This window comes from Nansenia antarctica, assembly GCF_963989245.1.
Source record: "Nansenia antarctica genome assembly, chromosome: 16".
Taxonomy (NCBI): Eukaryota; Metazoa; Chordata; class Actinopteri; order Argentiniformes; family Microstomatidae; genus Nansenia; species Nansenia antarctica.
The window spans coordinates 27,065,725-27,083,224 of NC_137686.1; the positions used below are offsets into that span (position 1 = coordinate 27,065,725).

Sequence of the window (17,500 nt, forward strand, 5' to 3'; positions counted from 1 at the left end):
CACCTCTACCCCCCCAGTTTTCTCTACAATTTCTACAATTTTCTCTCTACAGTTTCTACACGTCAACGTGTACCGAAACACTTGTTTCCAACGTGGTCCTACGTTTCTCCTACACCAAGACACATACAAAGAGCATAGAAACATACAAAGAGCATAGAAACATACAAAGAGCATAGAAGATACAATCAGAATACAGTCTGCCATTCCTTCTCCCAGCATCGATTTGGTTTTCCTATCATGACTGAAGGACAGATGATTCACTTACTTACACAAGTTTGACTTCGGTAATAGGTCCAGTTGCAATATCAAGTTGGGAACAAAAGATGCCTCCTTCTAATCCATTTGTTCAATTTGTTTACAAAGTCCGGTAGTGGAAAGCAGAACAACGCATTTGTTACTTCACATCCCGCTAGCCATGTTTTCTTCTCATACCAACCCCTCGTAAATCCTCGGTTTTACCGTCACGAACGTGACGCCGGACATGACGTAAGCACGTACGATTCTTCGTGCATGTCCCAAAACCCCATAGACAATCGACCGAATGGCCTGAAGTTACCAAAATAGATTTTACATGCAAGTCTACGAGAACAGCCTAGTGCAACTTCGAGTAGACTGAAAGTTGCCCCGAAAGGGGCGGGACTTGAAGCTGATTGGAACATACTCCACAGAACACTAGCTGATTGGACTATGATATACTCCACAGAACACTAGCTGATTGGACTATGATATTCAGAAGCAACACTGTCTAGAAGTCATAGAAAAAAAATCTCTCTCTTCTCCCTTTGGTGGGGCATTGCACAATTGCCCCTAATGAACCAGCCTCCCCTGCCCCCATCCAACTTTGACATCGGCCCGGAGCGCAGCCCGGGTAAAGGAACAGATAAAGACAAAGACAAGGAACACAGAAAGCAATCAGACACAGACGACTTAAACATACATCTCAAGGGATACAATTCACAACAAACAGGGAGCAGACTTAGGGAACATCATTGACGAATAGGTGGGATTTGAACTTGGCTCTAAAGGAGTCCAGAGTGGGGGCAAACGTTATGGCAGAAGGGAGCGCACGTTATGTTTTTTCTGTCTGTCTGACTTTCTGTCTGTAAAATCTGTAAAGCTTCTTTGGGTTTGTAAGTTATTATTATTGTTATTATTATGATGTATTATTACTATGTCAGCAGCGCCGACTTAGATCTCAAGTCTTTTTTATCCATCATTTATTCATGTCAATGGGGGAAAAACGTGTGCAAGAAATGCAAAGTGACCTGAACAGACCTCAAGCAGACCTGAGACAGCCACAAAGAACTGAATCGAACTCGATAAATAATTAATTCAAACTTATAGAAACGGATAAGACTCCGAGGAGTGGGGGAGGGTGGGGCGTTCCGTGACTTACCGCGGGTCTTCTCCATCTCCATGTGGCGCAGGCGGTGCTCCCAGGTCCCCGCCTCCTGGTCCATCTCCTCGTCGCTGTCGTACTCGTGCTGGTGGTCCTTCACCGCCTTCTCCCACATCACCTGCATCTCCGCCATGGCGCGCTTGTGCTTCATGATCATGTCAAACATCTCCTGCATCTGGGAGGGGGAAGGTGTGTGTGTGTGTGTGTGTAGGGGGGAGGGGTGGGGAGAACAAACAGCCACACGTGGTCCATGGAGTGGAGACACACACACACACACACACACACACACTTCAGTCAGGGGAGCTTTGGGACACTCATTAAAAAAGGTCCCCCGGAGATCAAGGCCGCGTTCGTAAATTCCGCCGGAGCGTCCACATGACCGCCTCTCGTCCAATCAAATTACTTGGTCCCTTTATGACGTTGACCCCAGTGTGCGCTCGGGTGAATTTACGAACCCAGTAAAAATAAGTAACCCTACATCATTTGGTGACCCCGAATTTGATTATTATTGATCATACACTGTGGTAAATGATTGCTCATGTTTCCTGTACATTGTGCTGTGGTTCATCAGATCCTTCTGCTTGTTTCTAAAGCTCTCACTGGCACAGCACCAGAATATGTTCAGACCTTTTGCTAGCATATCAGCCCAGTAGAGCTCTCAGGTCTTTTGCTAGCATATCAGCCCAATAGAGCTCTCAGGTCTTTTGCTAGCATATCAGCCCAATAGAGCTCTCAGATCTTCTGCTAGCATATCAGCCCAATAGAGCTCTCAGGTCTTTTGCTAGCATATCAACCAAATAAAGCTCTCAGGTCTTCTGATGCTGGCTTTCTCTGTGTACCACATGTACAAAAGAAGAGATTTGGTGAGGCTGCATTCTCATTTTATGCACCCAAATTGTGGAATGCACTGGCAGTTTACATTAGGGATGCAACCTCAGCAAATATGTTCAAGTCAAGACTAAAAAACCCATCTTTTTAATATTTTTAGCCTTTAAATGACTAAATAATTAAATGATGATTATATAATGATTAAACCACTTTGAGCTGGAACATTTACAGGAAAAGTGCTATACAAATACAAGTTATTAGTATTATTATTGATAAAACACTGTGGTAGATTGCTCATGTGTCCTGTACGTTGTGCTGTGGTCCATCAGTACCTCCTGTTGTTCCTTCAGCTGTTTCTTCTGGTCGTCTGAGAGCTCCGTCACCCCGACCAGCCCCACCGGCTTCCCCCTCGCATAGCCCAGCCCCCGCAGCTCCTGGGCTGAACACACACACACACACGCACACACGCACGCGCGCACACAGACACACAGACACAGGCACAGACACAGACACAGACACACAGACACACAGACACACACACACAGACAGACACGCACACACACACACACACACACAGACACAGACACACAGACACAGACACACAGACACACACACAGACAGACACAAACACGCACACACACACATACACACACACACACACACACACACACACTTAGCAAGGTCTACATATTATACACTTTACCTGTGTGGTGTGAGAATTAGAGAGTGTGTGTTTGTGAGAGAGCGAGAGTGTGTGTGTGTGTGTGTGTTTGTGAGAGAGAGAGAGAGAGAGAGAGAGAGAGAGAGAGAGAGAGAGAGCGAGAGAGAGAGAGAGAAAGAGAGCGTGTGAGTATGTGTGTGTGTGTATATGTAGTAGGGCTGCACGATTTGTGAAAAAAATCGAATTGCGATTATTTGGACAGATATCGCGATTGCGATTAATTTGCGATTATTATTTTTTAAAATAGCAAAAAAAAAAAAAAAAAAAAAAAAAAGATTTTTGTAAAGTGTGGCCATATCTCCGGCTAGGAAGGTCGTATCAACGTGCCGTTTGTTTGTACGTCTTCAGGGGACTTAGAGGCTCCCTCCTCTAGCACCCCCACAGCCCGAGCTACGAGTGAAAGAACTAAACTTACATTGGGTTGCTTTAAAGTTGGGTTGCTTTAAAATCAAGCTTCAGATTAAAACATGTGATGGAGCATTACTAACTGACTCAGGTGGTTTGTTTCACACAACCATCTAGGAAAGCTTAATTGGAAGCTGTTTGGAAAAGGGCAGGTACTTTCCAAAAATACGATGCGATGTTGTTGGTGTGCGTTCATTGACGTTGACGTTCATTGACGTTCACGTTCATTGTTGACGTTCATTGTTGACGTTCATTGACGTTGACGTTCATTGACGTTGAATCCGACGCGCTGTATGACGTATCCCATACGGGTAGTGGTGGTCTAGTGAGTTGGACTTGTGATCGGAAGGTTGTGTGAGTTCAAATCCCGCCTGAAACCACACCACTACTAGTGTGCCCTTGAGTAAGGCACTTAGCCCTCAGTTACTCCAGGGGGAATGTCCCTGTAATTCGTAATTGTAAATCGCTTTGGATTAAAAGCGTCTGCTAAATAGCAAAAAAAAAAAAAAAAAAAAAAAAAAAAAAACGCAGGCAAATCGCAGGCTTTGCGATTAGCTAATCGCATCATTTCAAATCGCGATTTCGATTTAAAATCGATTAATCGTGCAGCCCTAATATGTAGCGTACACACCAGACAGACAGGGTGTGCTGGGGGGGTCAGGCTGCAGGGCCTCGGGGGGCATGATGATGGGGGGCAGCGGCACGTCCACCTTGTCCTCCTCCGATCCCCAGCGACTCTTCCTCTTCCTCTTCACCATGGGGGGGGCCGCCCCCGCCTCCGTCTGCTCCTGGGGGGGCCCGGGGTTCATGTTCATCTGGCTGACCAGGTGGGGGTAGTGGGCAGGCGCCGGGGGGGGCGGCGAGGCCATCGGGGGGGCGGCCGGCCTCTTGCCCCCCCCCACCACCGCCACCACCACCGGGGGGGGCTCTGAGCCCGGGGTGGGAGGAGGAGGGGGGCTCTGGGGGGTCTTGGCGGCGTGGCGGTACTCCTCCACCTTCTCTCTGTAGAAGTGGTGGCCTGGGCTCTGGAGGTCGTATAGAAAACTGAGGGACGGAGAAAGAGAAAAGAAGAGAGAGAGAAGGTTTTCAGTCCAACATAGTGTGTGTGTGTGTGAGTGAGTGAGTGAGGGAGTGTGTGTGTGTGTGTGTGTGTGTGAGAGAGTGTGAGTGAGTGTGAGTGTGTGAGTGTGAGAGTGTGTGAGTGTGAGAGTGAGTGAGTGAGGGAGTGAGGGAGTGTGTGTGTGTGTGTGTGAGTGTGTGTGAGAGTGAAGGCCGATTTAAGCTTCTGCGTCGAATTTACGTGCGTAGCCTGCGTAGACTACGTAAGGGGTCTCGCACTTTACACTTCTGCGTAGGTCGCTCTGCAATTACACCGTCACATCGCTAGGTGGCAGTGTGTTTTCTATGCCCCTGTGCTGTACCTCTTCCGGTTAGGAACTCAACGGAGCTCAAAGCTCAAAGCGGCATAATAGCGATCTTTTTGTTGTTATGCTTGTTGTAAATAAAAGTTCTATGATGCATTGAAATTACATTAAACTAAGATAATACGATGGTTATCATAATTTTTCAAATCTTTATTAATAAGTAATTACAGAAAAAGTAAATGACATTTCTGTCATGGCTTCCGCATTTTGGCCGACGAGAGTCGGAATCTTGTCGGAATCATGTGCTACCAAGCGGACCAATCACAGAGCTTACTGTTGCGTAGAAACTGACGCGTTCTTACATTTTTGGAGATGTGCACGTCAACCCTCTCCGTAGGCAACGCAAGGCCACGCGGGACTACGCAAGGCTATGGCGTCGATTTTACGCAGAACTTTAAATCGGCCTTGAGTGTGTGTGTGAGTGAGTGTGTGTGAGAGAGTGTGTGTGTGTGAGTGTGAGTGAGGGAGTGAGGGAGGGAGGGAGTGAGTGTGTGTGAGTGTGAGGGAGTGTGTGAGTGTGAGAGTGTGTGTGTGTGTGTGTGTGTGTGTGTGAGTGAGTGAGTGTGTGAGTGAGTGAGTGAGTGTTTGTGTGAGTGTGAGTGAGTGTGAGTGTTTGTGTGAGTGTGTGAGAGTGAGTGTGTGTGAGAGTGTGTGTGTGGTTAGTTACATGTTACATGTGTGTTGTGTTATGTGCGTGCGTGCATACCTGTGTGACGTGTGTGTGTGTGTGTGTGTGTGTGATGCATGTGTGTGTGTGTGTGATGCATGTGTGTGTGTGTGTGTGTGTTCTTTATTATAAAATGGTGGGTCAAGGACCACTGTAATCTTCTTTCGCTTCGCAGACAAAGGCCAGGTTAGTTGAACCAGGTGTGCTGCTGGTGGTGGAACAGATCAAATATGTTCCGCTCCCCGAGGGTCCCCGAGGAGAGGTTAGAGAACCACTGGACCAGACCCGCCTCCTACTGACCTGAACGCGGGGTTGTAGACCGGCCTTACTGACCTGAAGGCGGTCAGGTTTTTGGGGGTGGTGACTCACCTGAAGGCGGGGTTGTCCCGGTTGTGCTGGGCGGCGATGGCCTCCACCTCAGGCCCGCCGTCGGCCACGAACTTGGCCAGCTTCAAGGCCACCTTCTGGCTCTCCTCTTCCGCTGGGGGGGAGACTTTAAGCAGCCTATAAATACTGGGGCTCAACTCACACTCTACTACCGTACCGTACTCAACTGGCCCCTCACACACCACCAGTCTACAGCCAGTAAGGGATGAGAAGAGGAGGGAGGAGGAGGAGCAAGGGAGGAGGGGGAGGAGGAGGGGGAGGGGGGGACAGGGGTGGTGATTGGGGGAAAAGGATGGTGTGTTTTTTTCTTCCTAAGATTTGGTGACAACAACAACATGTGTGTTGTTGTGTTCCATCGGAAATGTTCAGATAAATGCTGCAACATACAGTGTGGATTTGTGGCTTGGACACGTTGCTACGTGCAGCCAAATGATGTGTGTGTGCGTGTGTGTGCGCAATGGATATCATCACTTCTTCTAACATAAACTAAAACCCTCCTACAAGGTGACCTGATGTTCTTATCATCAAAGGCGGTGACTTTGTTGACACAGAAAGTTAAGATTGTGTTCTTTGTGGTCATTATGGACTAGGAGAGAGAGAGAGAGAGAGAGAGAGAGAGAGAGAGAGAGAGAGAGAGAGAGAGAGAGAGAGAGAGAGAGAGAGAGAGAGATGGAGAGAGAGAGAGATGGAGAGAGAGAGAGAGAGAGAACTGTGACAGGTTAATCTTACCTGGAGGACGTGGAGGTTTGGGGTTGTCCTTCCTGAGCTCAGCGACTCTCTTCCTGTAGTACAGATACTCTCTGCTGTTCTTATCATACAGGAACCTGGGCAAAGCAGGGAGAGAGGGCCACACATTACTACACTTTGACTGGAATATGTAAACTGTCTTAAACTAAACCTTCAAACTAACTAATAACAACTAACTACTACTACTACTACTACTACTACTGGAGCTGAGAGGCCGTTAAGACTGCTACTTGGACTACATGCACTTGAGCACTTTATCTTGCACTTTTTACTTATTGAGCCTGCACTGTTTTATTTATTTATTTATTGAATGTTTTCTGTCTGCCCTAATTAAGCTGTTTGACAACAACATTTCCCCATTGGGGACAATAAAGGTTTTCATTCATTCATACTAGTACTACTACTACTACTACTAACAAACAAACTACTAACAACTAACTGCTGCTGCTGCTACTACTACTATTACTACTACTACTAACTCACAAACAAACTACTAACAACTAACTACTACTACTACTACTACTACCAACTAACAAACAAACTACTAACAACTAACTACTACTACTACTACTAACAAAAAAACTGTCTTCAACTAGTGGTCTAGTGAGTTGGACTGGTGATCGGAAGTTTGGGGAGTTCAAATCCCGCCTGAAACACCACCACCAGTGTGCCCTTGAGTAAGGCACTTAGCCCTCAGTTACTCCAAGGGGGATTCTGACAGATTCTGTCTGTCATTCACTCTGTAATTCGTAATTGTAAGTCGCTTTGGATTAGAAGCATCACAAATGTAATAAAAGAAAAGAAAAAACTGACCACAGCCTGACCTCCTGTCAGAAGGAACACATCTGAACAGACTGAAGCTCAGCTTCTACCCCAGGGCCATTCAGGCCCTGAACACAGCAAAGACCTAGGTTCTAGGCCCTGGACAATCTAGACAATTTGATGGCAGCTACTAGATTGTAAAGTGCAATATTGAAATTCAACTGTGAACATTCTAAACCTGCTAACTGCGACACTTTAAATGAATGTGCAACAAATACTATGTGCAATATGACAACCCTTGTGTACATAAGGTTCAGATATAGGAGAAAGTTAGGATATTTATAGCATAGCATAGAGTACAGCACAGTGTTTTATTGTATAGTATAGTAGTATAGTATAGTAGATAGTGTACATAGCCTTTATTTATGTAAACCAGCTCTTTTCCTTTTTTTTATTTTACCCTTGGCCCTCTTGTTTTTAGTCTTTTTTCCAAGCACCAGGGGAGCCCCCCCTCCTAAATTTAGTTGTATGGTACCTGTACTGTATTAATGCCAATAAAGACCATTCATTCATTCATCATTCAATCATCATTCATTCATCATTCATTCATCATTCATTCATCATTCATTCATCATTCATTCATCATTCATTCATCATTCATCCATCCATTCATCATTCATTCATCATTCATTCATCATTCATTCATCATTCATTCATTCACACTCAGAGACTTACGAGAAGACAGGGTTGTCCTTGTAGTCCTCCTTGGCCTTCCTCTCCAGCTCCGGCCCTCCCTCGGCCACGAAGGCGGCCATCTTGTCCAGGATGAGTCGCGTGTCTCTGTCCTCTGGGGGAGAGACTTTAAGAAGGCAATGAGTACACCTACCCTACGGGTCACCTAGGAGACGGGGTTCCCACAACTTCTATTCTAATTCTATTCTAATTCTATTCTAATTCTATTCTATTCTAATTCTATTCTAATTCTAATTCTATTCTAATTCATCACATTCAAGCACCTTTCAAGGACTTTCAAGACTCAATTCCCTAAGATTCAAGGACCCAACGCGGCCTAGTTTGAGACAGACCTAGAGGTGAATTGATATAATAGGAACTATCCGCTCACAGACAACAATTAAAAAGAGAGGCTTGAATGTGTAGAACACTAGATGGTCTCTTGCCTTCTTGCCTACCACAGCACAGCAAAACAATATATTGTGAAATATGTGTAAAGTTAAGCAATACAGAGACTTATTCACTAGTTGACGAGCTAAGTAAAACATTTTTGAATAGGTTTCTTTTTTTTTTGAGAGAGAGAGAGAGAGAGAGAGAGAGAGAGAGAGAGAGAGAGAGAGAGAGAGAGAGAGAGAGAGAGAAGAGAGAGGGGGGAATTCAAGCACTCAATTCAATGACCCATGTCTATTTTAAAAAACTTTTAAGGCCTTGATTTTGTTTCTCTCAAATTCACAAACTTTCAAGGATTTCAAGGACCCGTGGGAGCCCTGTGAGTGGCTGGCGAGGCGACCCTGGGGGCGGGGTGTAGGCGTAGACAAAATGGAGGTAAAACAGTCAAACCCCCAGGTCGTAGGTTTACCTTTGACCTCCAGGAAGTTGGAGTCGTCGACCTCCTCTTCCTCCTCCTCGTCCGGGGAGCAGAAGACGCTGGGGGGCGGGGGGCGCAGGGGCGTCTTCCTGGACTGGGAGTAGTTCTTGAACTGGCTCAGCATGCTGCTGATGCCCAGCCCGGGGCGCTTGCCGATGAGGATGCTCTTCTTCTGTGGTGGCGTCACCCCCGACGACGGGCTGGGGGTGGATGGGGCTGCTTTGGAGGAGTCGCTGTTGTTGCTAGCTGGAGAGGGAGACATAGATCGGATAGCGTTCATGGTAGGTGTGTTTACCCACTGCTGTTCTGTTATGCGATGCGCAATATGCGGCCGGCAACATATTTTTGATTGAATCTGAACCCGATGTTTAGAGAAACACACACAGGGTAGAATACACAGAGTAGAATAGAATAGAATAGAATTAGAATAGACTTAGAATAGAATTAGAATAGAATAGAATTAGAATTAGAATTAGAATAGAACAGAATTAGAATTAGAATAGAACAGAATTAGAATAGAATAGAATAGAATTAGAATAGAATAGAAAATAATAGAAAATAATAGAAAATAATAGAATAGAATAGAATTAGAATCTAATCGAATCCGAGCCGATTATGATGTCATGAACGATGGCCAGGCTGCAGAAGAGGACAGCTGAGGGAACTGACCGGAGTCTGCGGCAGGTTTGTCCTTCTGCATCTTCATGAACTGCTGCAGGAAACTGCCGTCGTTTACAAACGTGTTGGACGTCCCGGGACCCTGAGAGCTGCTGGGAGATCTGTCAGAGGAAGAGGAAGGAAAGGACAGAAAATGAAGTTATTTGTAATACGTCTCAATTCCAGACCATTTCATTCTTTTTCTGGGCAGTCCCTGTCATATTTTTCATTTTATTGGACAGATATAGTGAAGACAGACAGGAAAGTAAGGAGAAGAAGGGAGAGAGGACATGTCAGCAGGGACATGTCCTCGACATGGCATATGTGTGACATGGGCATATGTGTGCACTGTAGACCGCAGTGTCTGCACTCTAGACCACTGGACCACCCCAGGCCACGACCATTTCATTCTTAATCGGGCCAGCGAATTGGGAGATTCTTTGTGTGGTCATGTAAGACCTGCATCTAGGCACTAACAGTTTTGAGAAGAAACCCTGAGGTTTTCATGACGGGATTCTTCTGTGGTTGTAGTAGTAGGCTAGTTGTTGAGTCCCAGGTCACCAGTGCAAACAAGTTTCAAGTTTATTGTTACATCCCATTATACAATAAGGGGCGGCTGTGGCTCAGGAGGTAGAGCCGGCGTCTAATGATCGCAAGGTCGGCAGATCGGAGGTTCGAACCCTGGCTGGCCACATGTCGAAGTGTCCTTGGGCAAGACACTGAACCCCAAATTGCTCCCAATGAGCGGGCCGGCACCTTACATGGTAGCTTGCCGCCATCGGTGTGTGAATGAATGTGTGTGTGAATGGGTGAATGAGAGGCCGTTGTAAAGAGCTTTGGAATAAGGAGCTATATAAGTCAGTCCATTCACAATAAGTATAAGAGAGTTAAAATTATTAGGTTCCTTCAGTTCCAGAGACAAGAGACAAGAGTGACAAAAGACAAATAAAGGCCTAGACGTTTTACCTGGGTGGGAGTTGTTTGGTGGCAGCGGTCTGCTGGTTCGTCTTGGCCTTCTCCGCCAGCTTGGCCTCGATCTCCCTCTTCTTCTGGGCGATCAGCTCCTCCTGGCGCAGGATGTTCACGCTCATCTTGTTCTTCTGCGCCGGGTACTTCCATCCTCCGTGGACTGCGAAGAGGGGGGGGGGGGACAAATATTTGCGTTACTTAGCCTAGAGGTGGGATAGATCAGGGGGGGGTATTCCATCAACGTCGCTAAATCAAAATCCAGACTTATTTCGATAAGTCTTGTTGTAAGACTTGGAACCTGGAAAGCCTGGAACCAAGTCTCGCGAGACTTGCCAAAATAAGCCTGGGTTTTCCTTTAGTGACGTTGATGGAATACCCCCCTAGGAGCCTTTGAAATAGCTTGGGGAGGGCTGGAAGTTGTTGTTCTTGTGGGATTACTGATAACATAATGTAGATAACAAGACTGGGTCATTGTGTGTGTTTCCCTGTCTGGGGGCATGGGCATGTGTTTGTCATGTTTATGGCACAGGACATCATATCTGCAGGATGTCTGTCTAACTGTAAATGTAAACATTGAGATAAAAAGGTAGACTACCAATGGTGTGTGGGGTGACATCCATGTCATATTAGCTACCATCTACTTATTGTATCATGATGTTTTAGACAGCCAGGGTTTTGTCTAGCGAGCTAGTTGTCAACAACAACCGTTGCTCTGTGGCTGGCTGCGTTCGTAAATTCGCTCCGAGAGCGCCGGAGCGCACACTGGGTTCAGCGTCATAAAGGGACCAGGTAATTTGATTGGACGAGAGGCGTTCCATGAGTGCTGATCAGAATTCCAGAGCGAATTTTACGAACGCAGCCTGTTGTGGCTCGCGAGCTAGTAGTGAGCGCTAGCTGCCACCACAAACAGCCACCTATGCTAAGCTAAGCTAGCGAGAAAAGCAACGTTAATAAGGCAGCAAGCAAACAAAACATTCAGAGGTGGCTAAGCCTAGCTAGCTTCAATGCCAATCAAACGATCGAAACAAACATGTCTGTATAATACATCTCTATATCTTCACGTTTAAAGGTATTATTATTATGATGAACATGTTTTACTTGCGTCTCTGGACTCCATTAGCGCTGTAAGTGCGCTCGAGAATTAGCTCGCGAAGCTAAAGCTAACCCCCCCCCCTCCAACAACGTTTCCTGCTTCCGTCACGTCATTGGTCACGCTCAAGCCAATCAGAAATCACGGTTCCGTCACGGTCACGTGGCTCAAGCCAATCAGAAATCACGTCGACGGCGATTGGCTGAGTGGGGTTGTCCCTCGTAGCGACCCGTCCGTACACACGTCAACCCGAATCATCTGGGTCGTTTCCGTTAGTTAGTAGATCACCAGAAGATGGCTGAAGCTCCCCCGCGGCGGCCCTGCTGCCGGTTCTTCTGTCACCGATGTGCCGCTGAGATCAGCCCTCGTCTCCCGGTAAGGGTTAGGGTTAGTTTGGTCTCCGGAGGGGGAGTAGGAGCCCCTCTGGCCGGCTCATATGTGTTTGGGGGTACCCCCGGTCTCTCTTGACGGACAACGCTATGCTAAGCTAACCAGCTAACGAGCTAGTACGTTTGCCAACGCTATGCTTAGCTAACCAGCTAACGAGCTAGTACGTTTGACAGGTGTGTGTGTGTGTGTGTGTGTTTTTTTTGTTGTAATTTTGACAGCGCGTGACGTTAGAATTATAAGGTTCTATCTCCATTTTTGGTCAAAATTTAGTTTTTTTTTTACATAATCTGATCCATTAGGTGTTTATTAATGCCTGTGTGGTGTTATTTTTTAAATGTTGACATTTTTGAGTTAGTAATTCATAAAATACAAAGGTTCCATCTCACAGAACATAATGGAATGTAAACACTTTGACGCTCAATATCTCTGAACTGCCCTAAACGGAGATAGAACCTTCTCATTCTAAACGGAGATAGAACCTTATCATTCTAAACGGAGATAGAACCTTCTCATTCTAAACGGAGATAGAACCTTCTCATTCTAAACGGAGATAGAACCTTCTCATTCTAAACGGAGATAGAACCTTATCATTCTAAACGGAGATAGAACCTTATCATTCTAAACTCACGTTCTTTCTAGCTATCTCTATCTCTACCACAGTCAGAGATATTATACCTTATGTAGGCCAACAACCTGCCAGGTTTAGATAGCAGTGTGATAGACTTAGACAGTTGAAGGAACTTAGCTAGCTTGTGTTGTTGTGTATGTTGGTCAAATCATTCCCAGCAGCGAAGTCTTGGGTTTGGTGGTTAGCAACCTGGGGGGGTTTCCATCAACGTCGCTAAGGGACAATCCAGGCTTAATTTGGATAAAATCAGAAAAAAAAGAGCTGTCAAAAATAATAAGGCTGGATCTTTTTGGGGAAATCTGTGCGAAATGTATGGAAATAAGTCTGGGTTTTCTTTTAGCGACGTTGGTGGAATACCCCCCCTGATCTGTCATCATTGTCGGGTCTGTGTGGGTCACTGTTAGGGATTGAGACCGGTTTGACATTGTTGTAAACTTGGGGGGCATTAAGGTATTCAAACGTGTTTAAGCTGTGTATATAATAATGAATAAAGCTATAATAATGCTGTTTCATTTCAATGGCTAGTAGATTCTCTCCCCTGTAAAAACTGTTTACAAAACTGTCCCAGTTATGTGTAGCCTACTAGAGCTACCAGAGCACCAATACCAACAACGTCCGACTTCCAACAATCTGTTGTTAGGACACAGGGCATTCATGGGAAGCTTCTTGAATTGTACAGTAGCTTTCTACCTTGTGTTCAGGCAGGTCTTTGAAAAGAGGTACTGGGTGCTCGGGAGATCTCTCAATAGAGAATGAATCAAGCCATTGTTATGATGATCAACTGTGTGTAATAGGGCCCTGGCTGCAATATGGCTCAATGTGTGTTAGCTAGAAGGGTTAATGACTTGCTTGGTGTTGTAAGTCAAGCCACACACCTGGTGATCATCACCAGTCAGCTGAAACAGTCAAATTTGTGATGTGACACACTGAGACCAGTCACTCCACTGCTTTCAACAATTACTCCCACAGTGTCGAGACTCGAGTCTTGGTCTGTTCTTTTTTACTTAGAAGAAAGCATCACTGTGTGCTGTAGTGTTTTGGTGTAGGTTACACGTCGTCCTTTTCCAGCAACACATTACATTGTTGTATAGGCCTGCCAGACAACTAAGCACGTAGGCCCGGGCCATACTGTGGATATGGAGAACAGAGCTAAGAGGCTGTTGGTCGCACCAACGTGGATTAACTTTGAAACTGGATTAAATCAAGGTTTATCCACTAATCCCGTCGCACCCAAACTTTAAACCTAGATTGACTGAGCCCTGGATTAAGCCCCTAAACCAGGATTAATTCAAACCATGTTGGTTGCTTGCAACCCAGCCAGAGTGTATGGATGACACATTAGAAATGTATGGATGACACATTGGAAATGTATGGATGACACTTTGTCTAAAGTGACTTTGACACATTAGAAATGTATGGATGACACATTAGGTGACGCTTTAAAGGTGTGCTCGTGTGTTCTCTGCAGGACTACACCTGTCCACGATGTGACTCTGGCTTCATTGAGGAGTTGACTGAGGAGAGAAGGTACAGTATCATCACCTGCTCTGCCCCACTCATGATTGATTGATTGATTGATTTTTATTTGGGTAACAAGTACAGACAGTACATCCCAGAGGACAGCACGTACTGAAAGTGGACTGAAACACTTGTTTCCAATGTGGTCCTCGTTGGTAGACAAAGAACAACAAAGACAAGAACTGTACATACTTTGTGTTTTGTCCCCCGCCCCCACCTGTGGTGTATGTCCCCACCTGTCCTACCCGCTGTACATACCTTATGTTTTGTTGTATTGTTCTTCCCATGATGGATGTATGTTTATCTTGTAGATAGTACTAGTTATTTGTCTGTATTATCTTGTAGATAGTACTAGTTTTTTGTCTGTCTTACATGTAACGATGAATTGAGAATCAAGGACCCCAATTGAAATAAGCCAGTGGCTTTCTTGGGTTTTTATCCTGTTAGTTGACCTTGTATGTAATATGTACTTTCATGTACCTACTTCTGCAAATCTTCTAATAAAGTTTTCAATCAATCAATCAAACATACAAAAACAATACACCAAGAAACACAAAGAGCATACGATACACAAGAACATACAAGATACAAAAACATGAGGGTTAGAGTAGTGATTATAATGGGACGTGTGGTAGCCTGCTAACCAGAACGTTGGTTCATAGCTGCTAACAGGCTTGGTTTAACTGAAATGGATGCTTGTTTTTTAATTTATTATTATTATTATTATTATTATATTTTTTTTTTTTACATTTTCACATTTGTTGCGTCACCATTTCCCCCCCAATTATTTATCTTAATTCTTTGATTTGCTTGGACACATACCTTCATGCACTGGAGCGCCACTGTACACAGATTCAACACCTTAAAACGTGGCAGTTATATCACCACATAGCCAGTCATCACACAGTCCAACCTGGTGTTGTTTTTGCTTTCTGCGCATCAGTGAAAATGGGTCCACATCCACCGCCACCACCAGCGACCAGAACCGCCCGGCCTTTGAGGTCAGTCCGCTGCTGTGTTTAATGTTTCACACGTTTATTAATTATTCATGTTGATCTTTCCACACAATAAGACGGTGATGATTCTCTGCTTTCCTTCCCTCCTTCCTCCCTCCTTCCTCCCTCCTTCCTCCCTCCTTTCTCCCTCCTTCCTCCCTCCTTCCTCTCTCCTTTCTCCCTCCTTTCTCCCTCCTTCCTCCCTCCTTCCTCCCTCCTTCCTCCCTTCTTCCTCCCTTCTTCCTCCCTCCTTCCTCCCTCCTTTCTCCCTCCTTTCTCCCTCCTTTCTCCCTCCTTCCTCCCTCCTTTCTCCCTCCTTTCTCCCTCCTTCCTTCCTCCTTCCTCCCTCCTTCCTCCCTCCTTCCTCCCTCCTTTCTCTCTCCTTTCTCTCTCCTTTCTCCCTCCTTCCTCCCTCCTTCCTCCCTCCTTCCTCCCTCCTTTCTCCCTCCTTCCTTCCCTCCTTCCTCCCTCCTTTCTCTCTCCTTCCTCCCTCCTTTCTCCCTCCTTCCTTCCCTCCTTCCTCCCTCCTTTCTCCCTCCTTTCTCCCTCCTTTCTCCCTCCCCCCTCCCCCCCCCCCTCCCTAGAACATGGAGCCTCAGCACCTGTTCACGTTCCCCCCCGGGTACGGCCAGTTTGCTCTGGGCATCTTTGACCAGAGCTTCGACCTGGGCGGGGTGGGGGGGATAGGGGGGGGGCTCCCCGGGGAGGACAACCGCGACACGGAGAACCGGCGGGAACGGGAGATGGCGTCACGGCAACGGTACAGCGCCCGGCAACCGCGGGCGCGGCACTTCACCCGCCGGGGGACGCGACAAGAGGGCGTGCCCACCCTGGAGGGGTGAGAGAAAGTTCCGTTTTTTTTGTGATGAAATGTTTCTTTATTTTCTTTTAGTTTAGGCTAGGAAGATCATTGGGTATCGTGGGTAGTACCGTGAAATAATACAATACAATTCAATCCATAACAATCAATGAATACGCCTATCCCAGTTTAACAGTCTGACCGCAGAAGGGATGAAGGATTTGGACTAGCGGTTTGTTCTACTGTACAAGTTCTACAATGTTTCTTTATTTTCTTTTAAAGCACATGACAACTAAACAAGACAACAAGGCTTGTACATCTCGCAACCAACGACCCCCAACAACCCAGACAACCACACCCAAACACACTGTCATATGAAACCACACCACAATTACAATGTAGCTATCTAGGTACTAGGGGAGTACCCCCTATGTAACATACATTACACATTGGGACAATATCTAAATTAATAATATTAATAACACTATTTTCTAACTGCTTTCTGACATAACTCAAGGAAAAACAACTTATTTCCCCTCTCCACATTTTCATTTTGCCGATCATCACATCATTACACACACCCCCCACCCCCTCCCCCCAGTCAAACCAACTTTTGAGCGCATCGATACTCTTTTCTTTTCTTTTTCTTTTTTAATTTGTTTTTCAGATTTTATCCCTTTTTCACCCAATTTGGTATCCAATTGCACCCAACCTAGTATCCAATTATCCCCTGCCTATTGCGTAGGATCCGCCGCACGACCCCGTGGCCGGCAGCCTCAGAGGAGATAGCCAGGCAGACTAGCTGCCTGGCTCCTCGAGCCCAACACCGTTATTCCGGCACCCCGGGGGCGATGTTGCGCGACGGATCCTTGTCCGGAAATAGTCCTATACCCCCCTTGGGAGCGGCCGCTCAATATGCCGCTCCCTGTGGGCCCCGGCCATATCCGGATCTGGCGAGACCGGGATTCGATCCCAGTCCCCGGTGGGCAGCTTGCACTAGAGGCTGATGCTTAGACCGCAGCGCCACCGCGGGGGTTCGATACTCTTTTCTGATACGTTTTTGGTTGGGAAAAACAGTTTAGCCATGCACTGACGACTATTAATATTTGATATGAAAACATCTAAACTGCTGTGTGTGCTTGTCCTGCGGTACGTCGACACGCTGCTGGCCTCGCGGTGGAGGAAGTGAGACAGGAACGACGGCAGGAATTCACCCTCCGCCTCCGCCTCCGACTCGGCCTCCGCTGCCGCCGCTGCTGCTTGTCTAGAGCCACGGTCCACTTCCTCTAGGACTTAAACCAGGAAGTGACTGTGGTGTTTTTCCCTCTCTCTGCAGAATCATCCAACAGCTAGTCAACGGAATCATCGCGCCCACAGCCATGCCTAATATGGGGATGGGTCCGATGGGACCGTGGTATGTTATGTGTTCACTGAGGAGGATGTCGTTGTCGATGTTGTTGTTGTTTGTTTGTTTATTTATTCATACTGCTGGCTGACTGCCAGGGGCGGGGGTG

General features: G+C 46.3%; 2 protein-coding genes across 2 annotated transcripts in view; one reads left to right on the forward strand and one right to left on the reverse strand.

Moving 5' to 3' along the window:
• sugp1 (SURP and G patch domain containing 1) overlaps positions 1-11,699 on the reverse strand; it is a 16,894-nt gene extending 5,195 nt beyond the window's left edge. Inside the window, exons 1-10 of the mRNA XM_080546501.1 lie at positions 11,665-11,699; positions 10,564-10,726; positions 9,610-9,719; positions 8,932-9,186; positions 8,076-8,199; positions 6,561-6,655; positions 5,814-5,937; positions 3,985-4,397; positions 2,560-2,666; positions 1,397-1,574 (exon numbers count right to left, since the gene is read on the reverse strand). Of these exons, the coding sequence (XP_080402627.1) occupies positions 1,397-1,574; positions 2,560-2,666; positions 3,985-4,397; positions 5,814-5,937; positions 6,561-6,655; positions 8,076-8,199; positions 8,932-9,186; positions 9,610-9,719; positions 10,564-10,726; positions 11,665-11,683 (1,588 nt within the window). The 5' untranslated portion in view covers positions 11,684-11,699. The remainder of the gene's footprint in view (positions 1-1,396; positions 1,575-2,559; positions 2,667-3,984; positions 4,398-5,813; positions 5,938-6,560; positions 6,656-8,075; positions 8,200-8,931; positions 9,187-9,609; positions 9,720-10,563; positions 10,727-11,664) is intronic.
• Positions 11,700-11,949: 250 nt separating this feature from the next.
• Positions 11,950-17,500, forward strand: part of LOC308171632 (E3 ubiquitin-protein ligase RNF126-like) — an 8,282-nt gene continuing 2,731 nt past the window's right edge. Inside the window, exons 1-5 of the mRNA XM_080546508.1 lie at positions 11,950-12,031; positions 14,143-14,201; positions 15,136-15,193; positions 15,772-16,025; positions 17,323-17,400. Of these exons, the coding sequence (XP_080402634.1) occupies positions 11,951-12,031; positions 14,143-14,201; positions 15,136-15,193; positions 15,772-16,025; positions 17,323-17,400 (530 nt within the window). The 5' untranslated portion in view covers position 11,950. The remainder of the gene's footprint in view (positions 12,032-14,142; positions 14,202-15,135; positions 15,194-15,771; positions 16,026-17,322; positions 17,401-17,500) is intronic.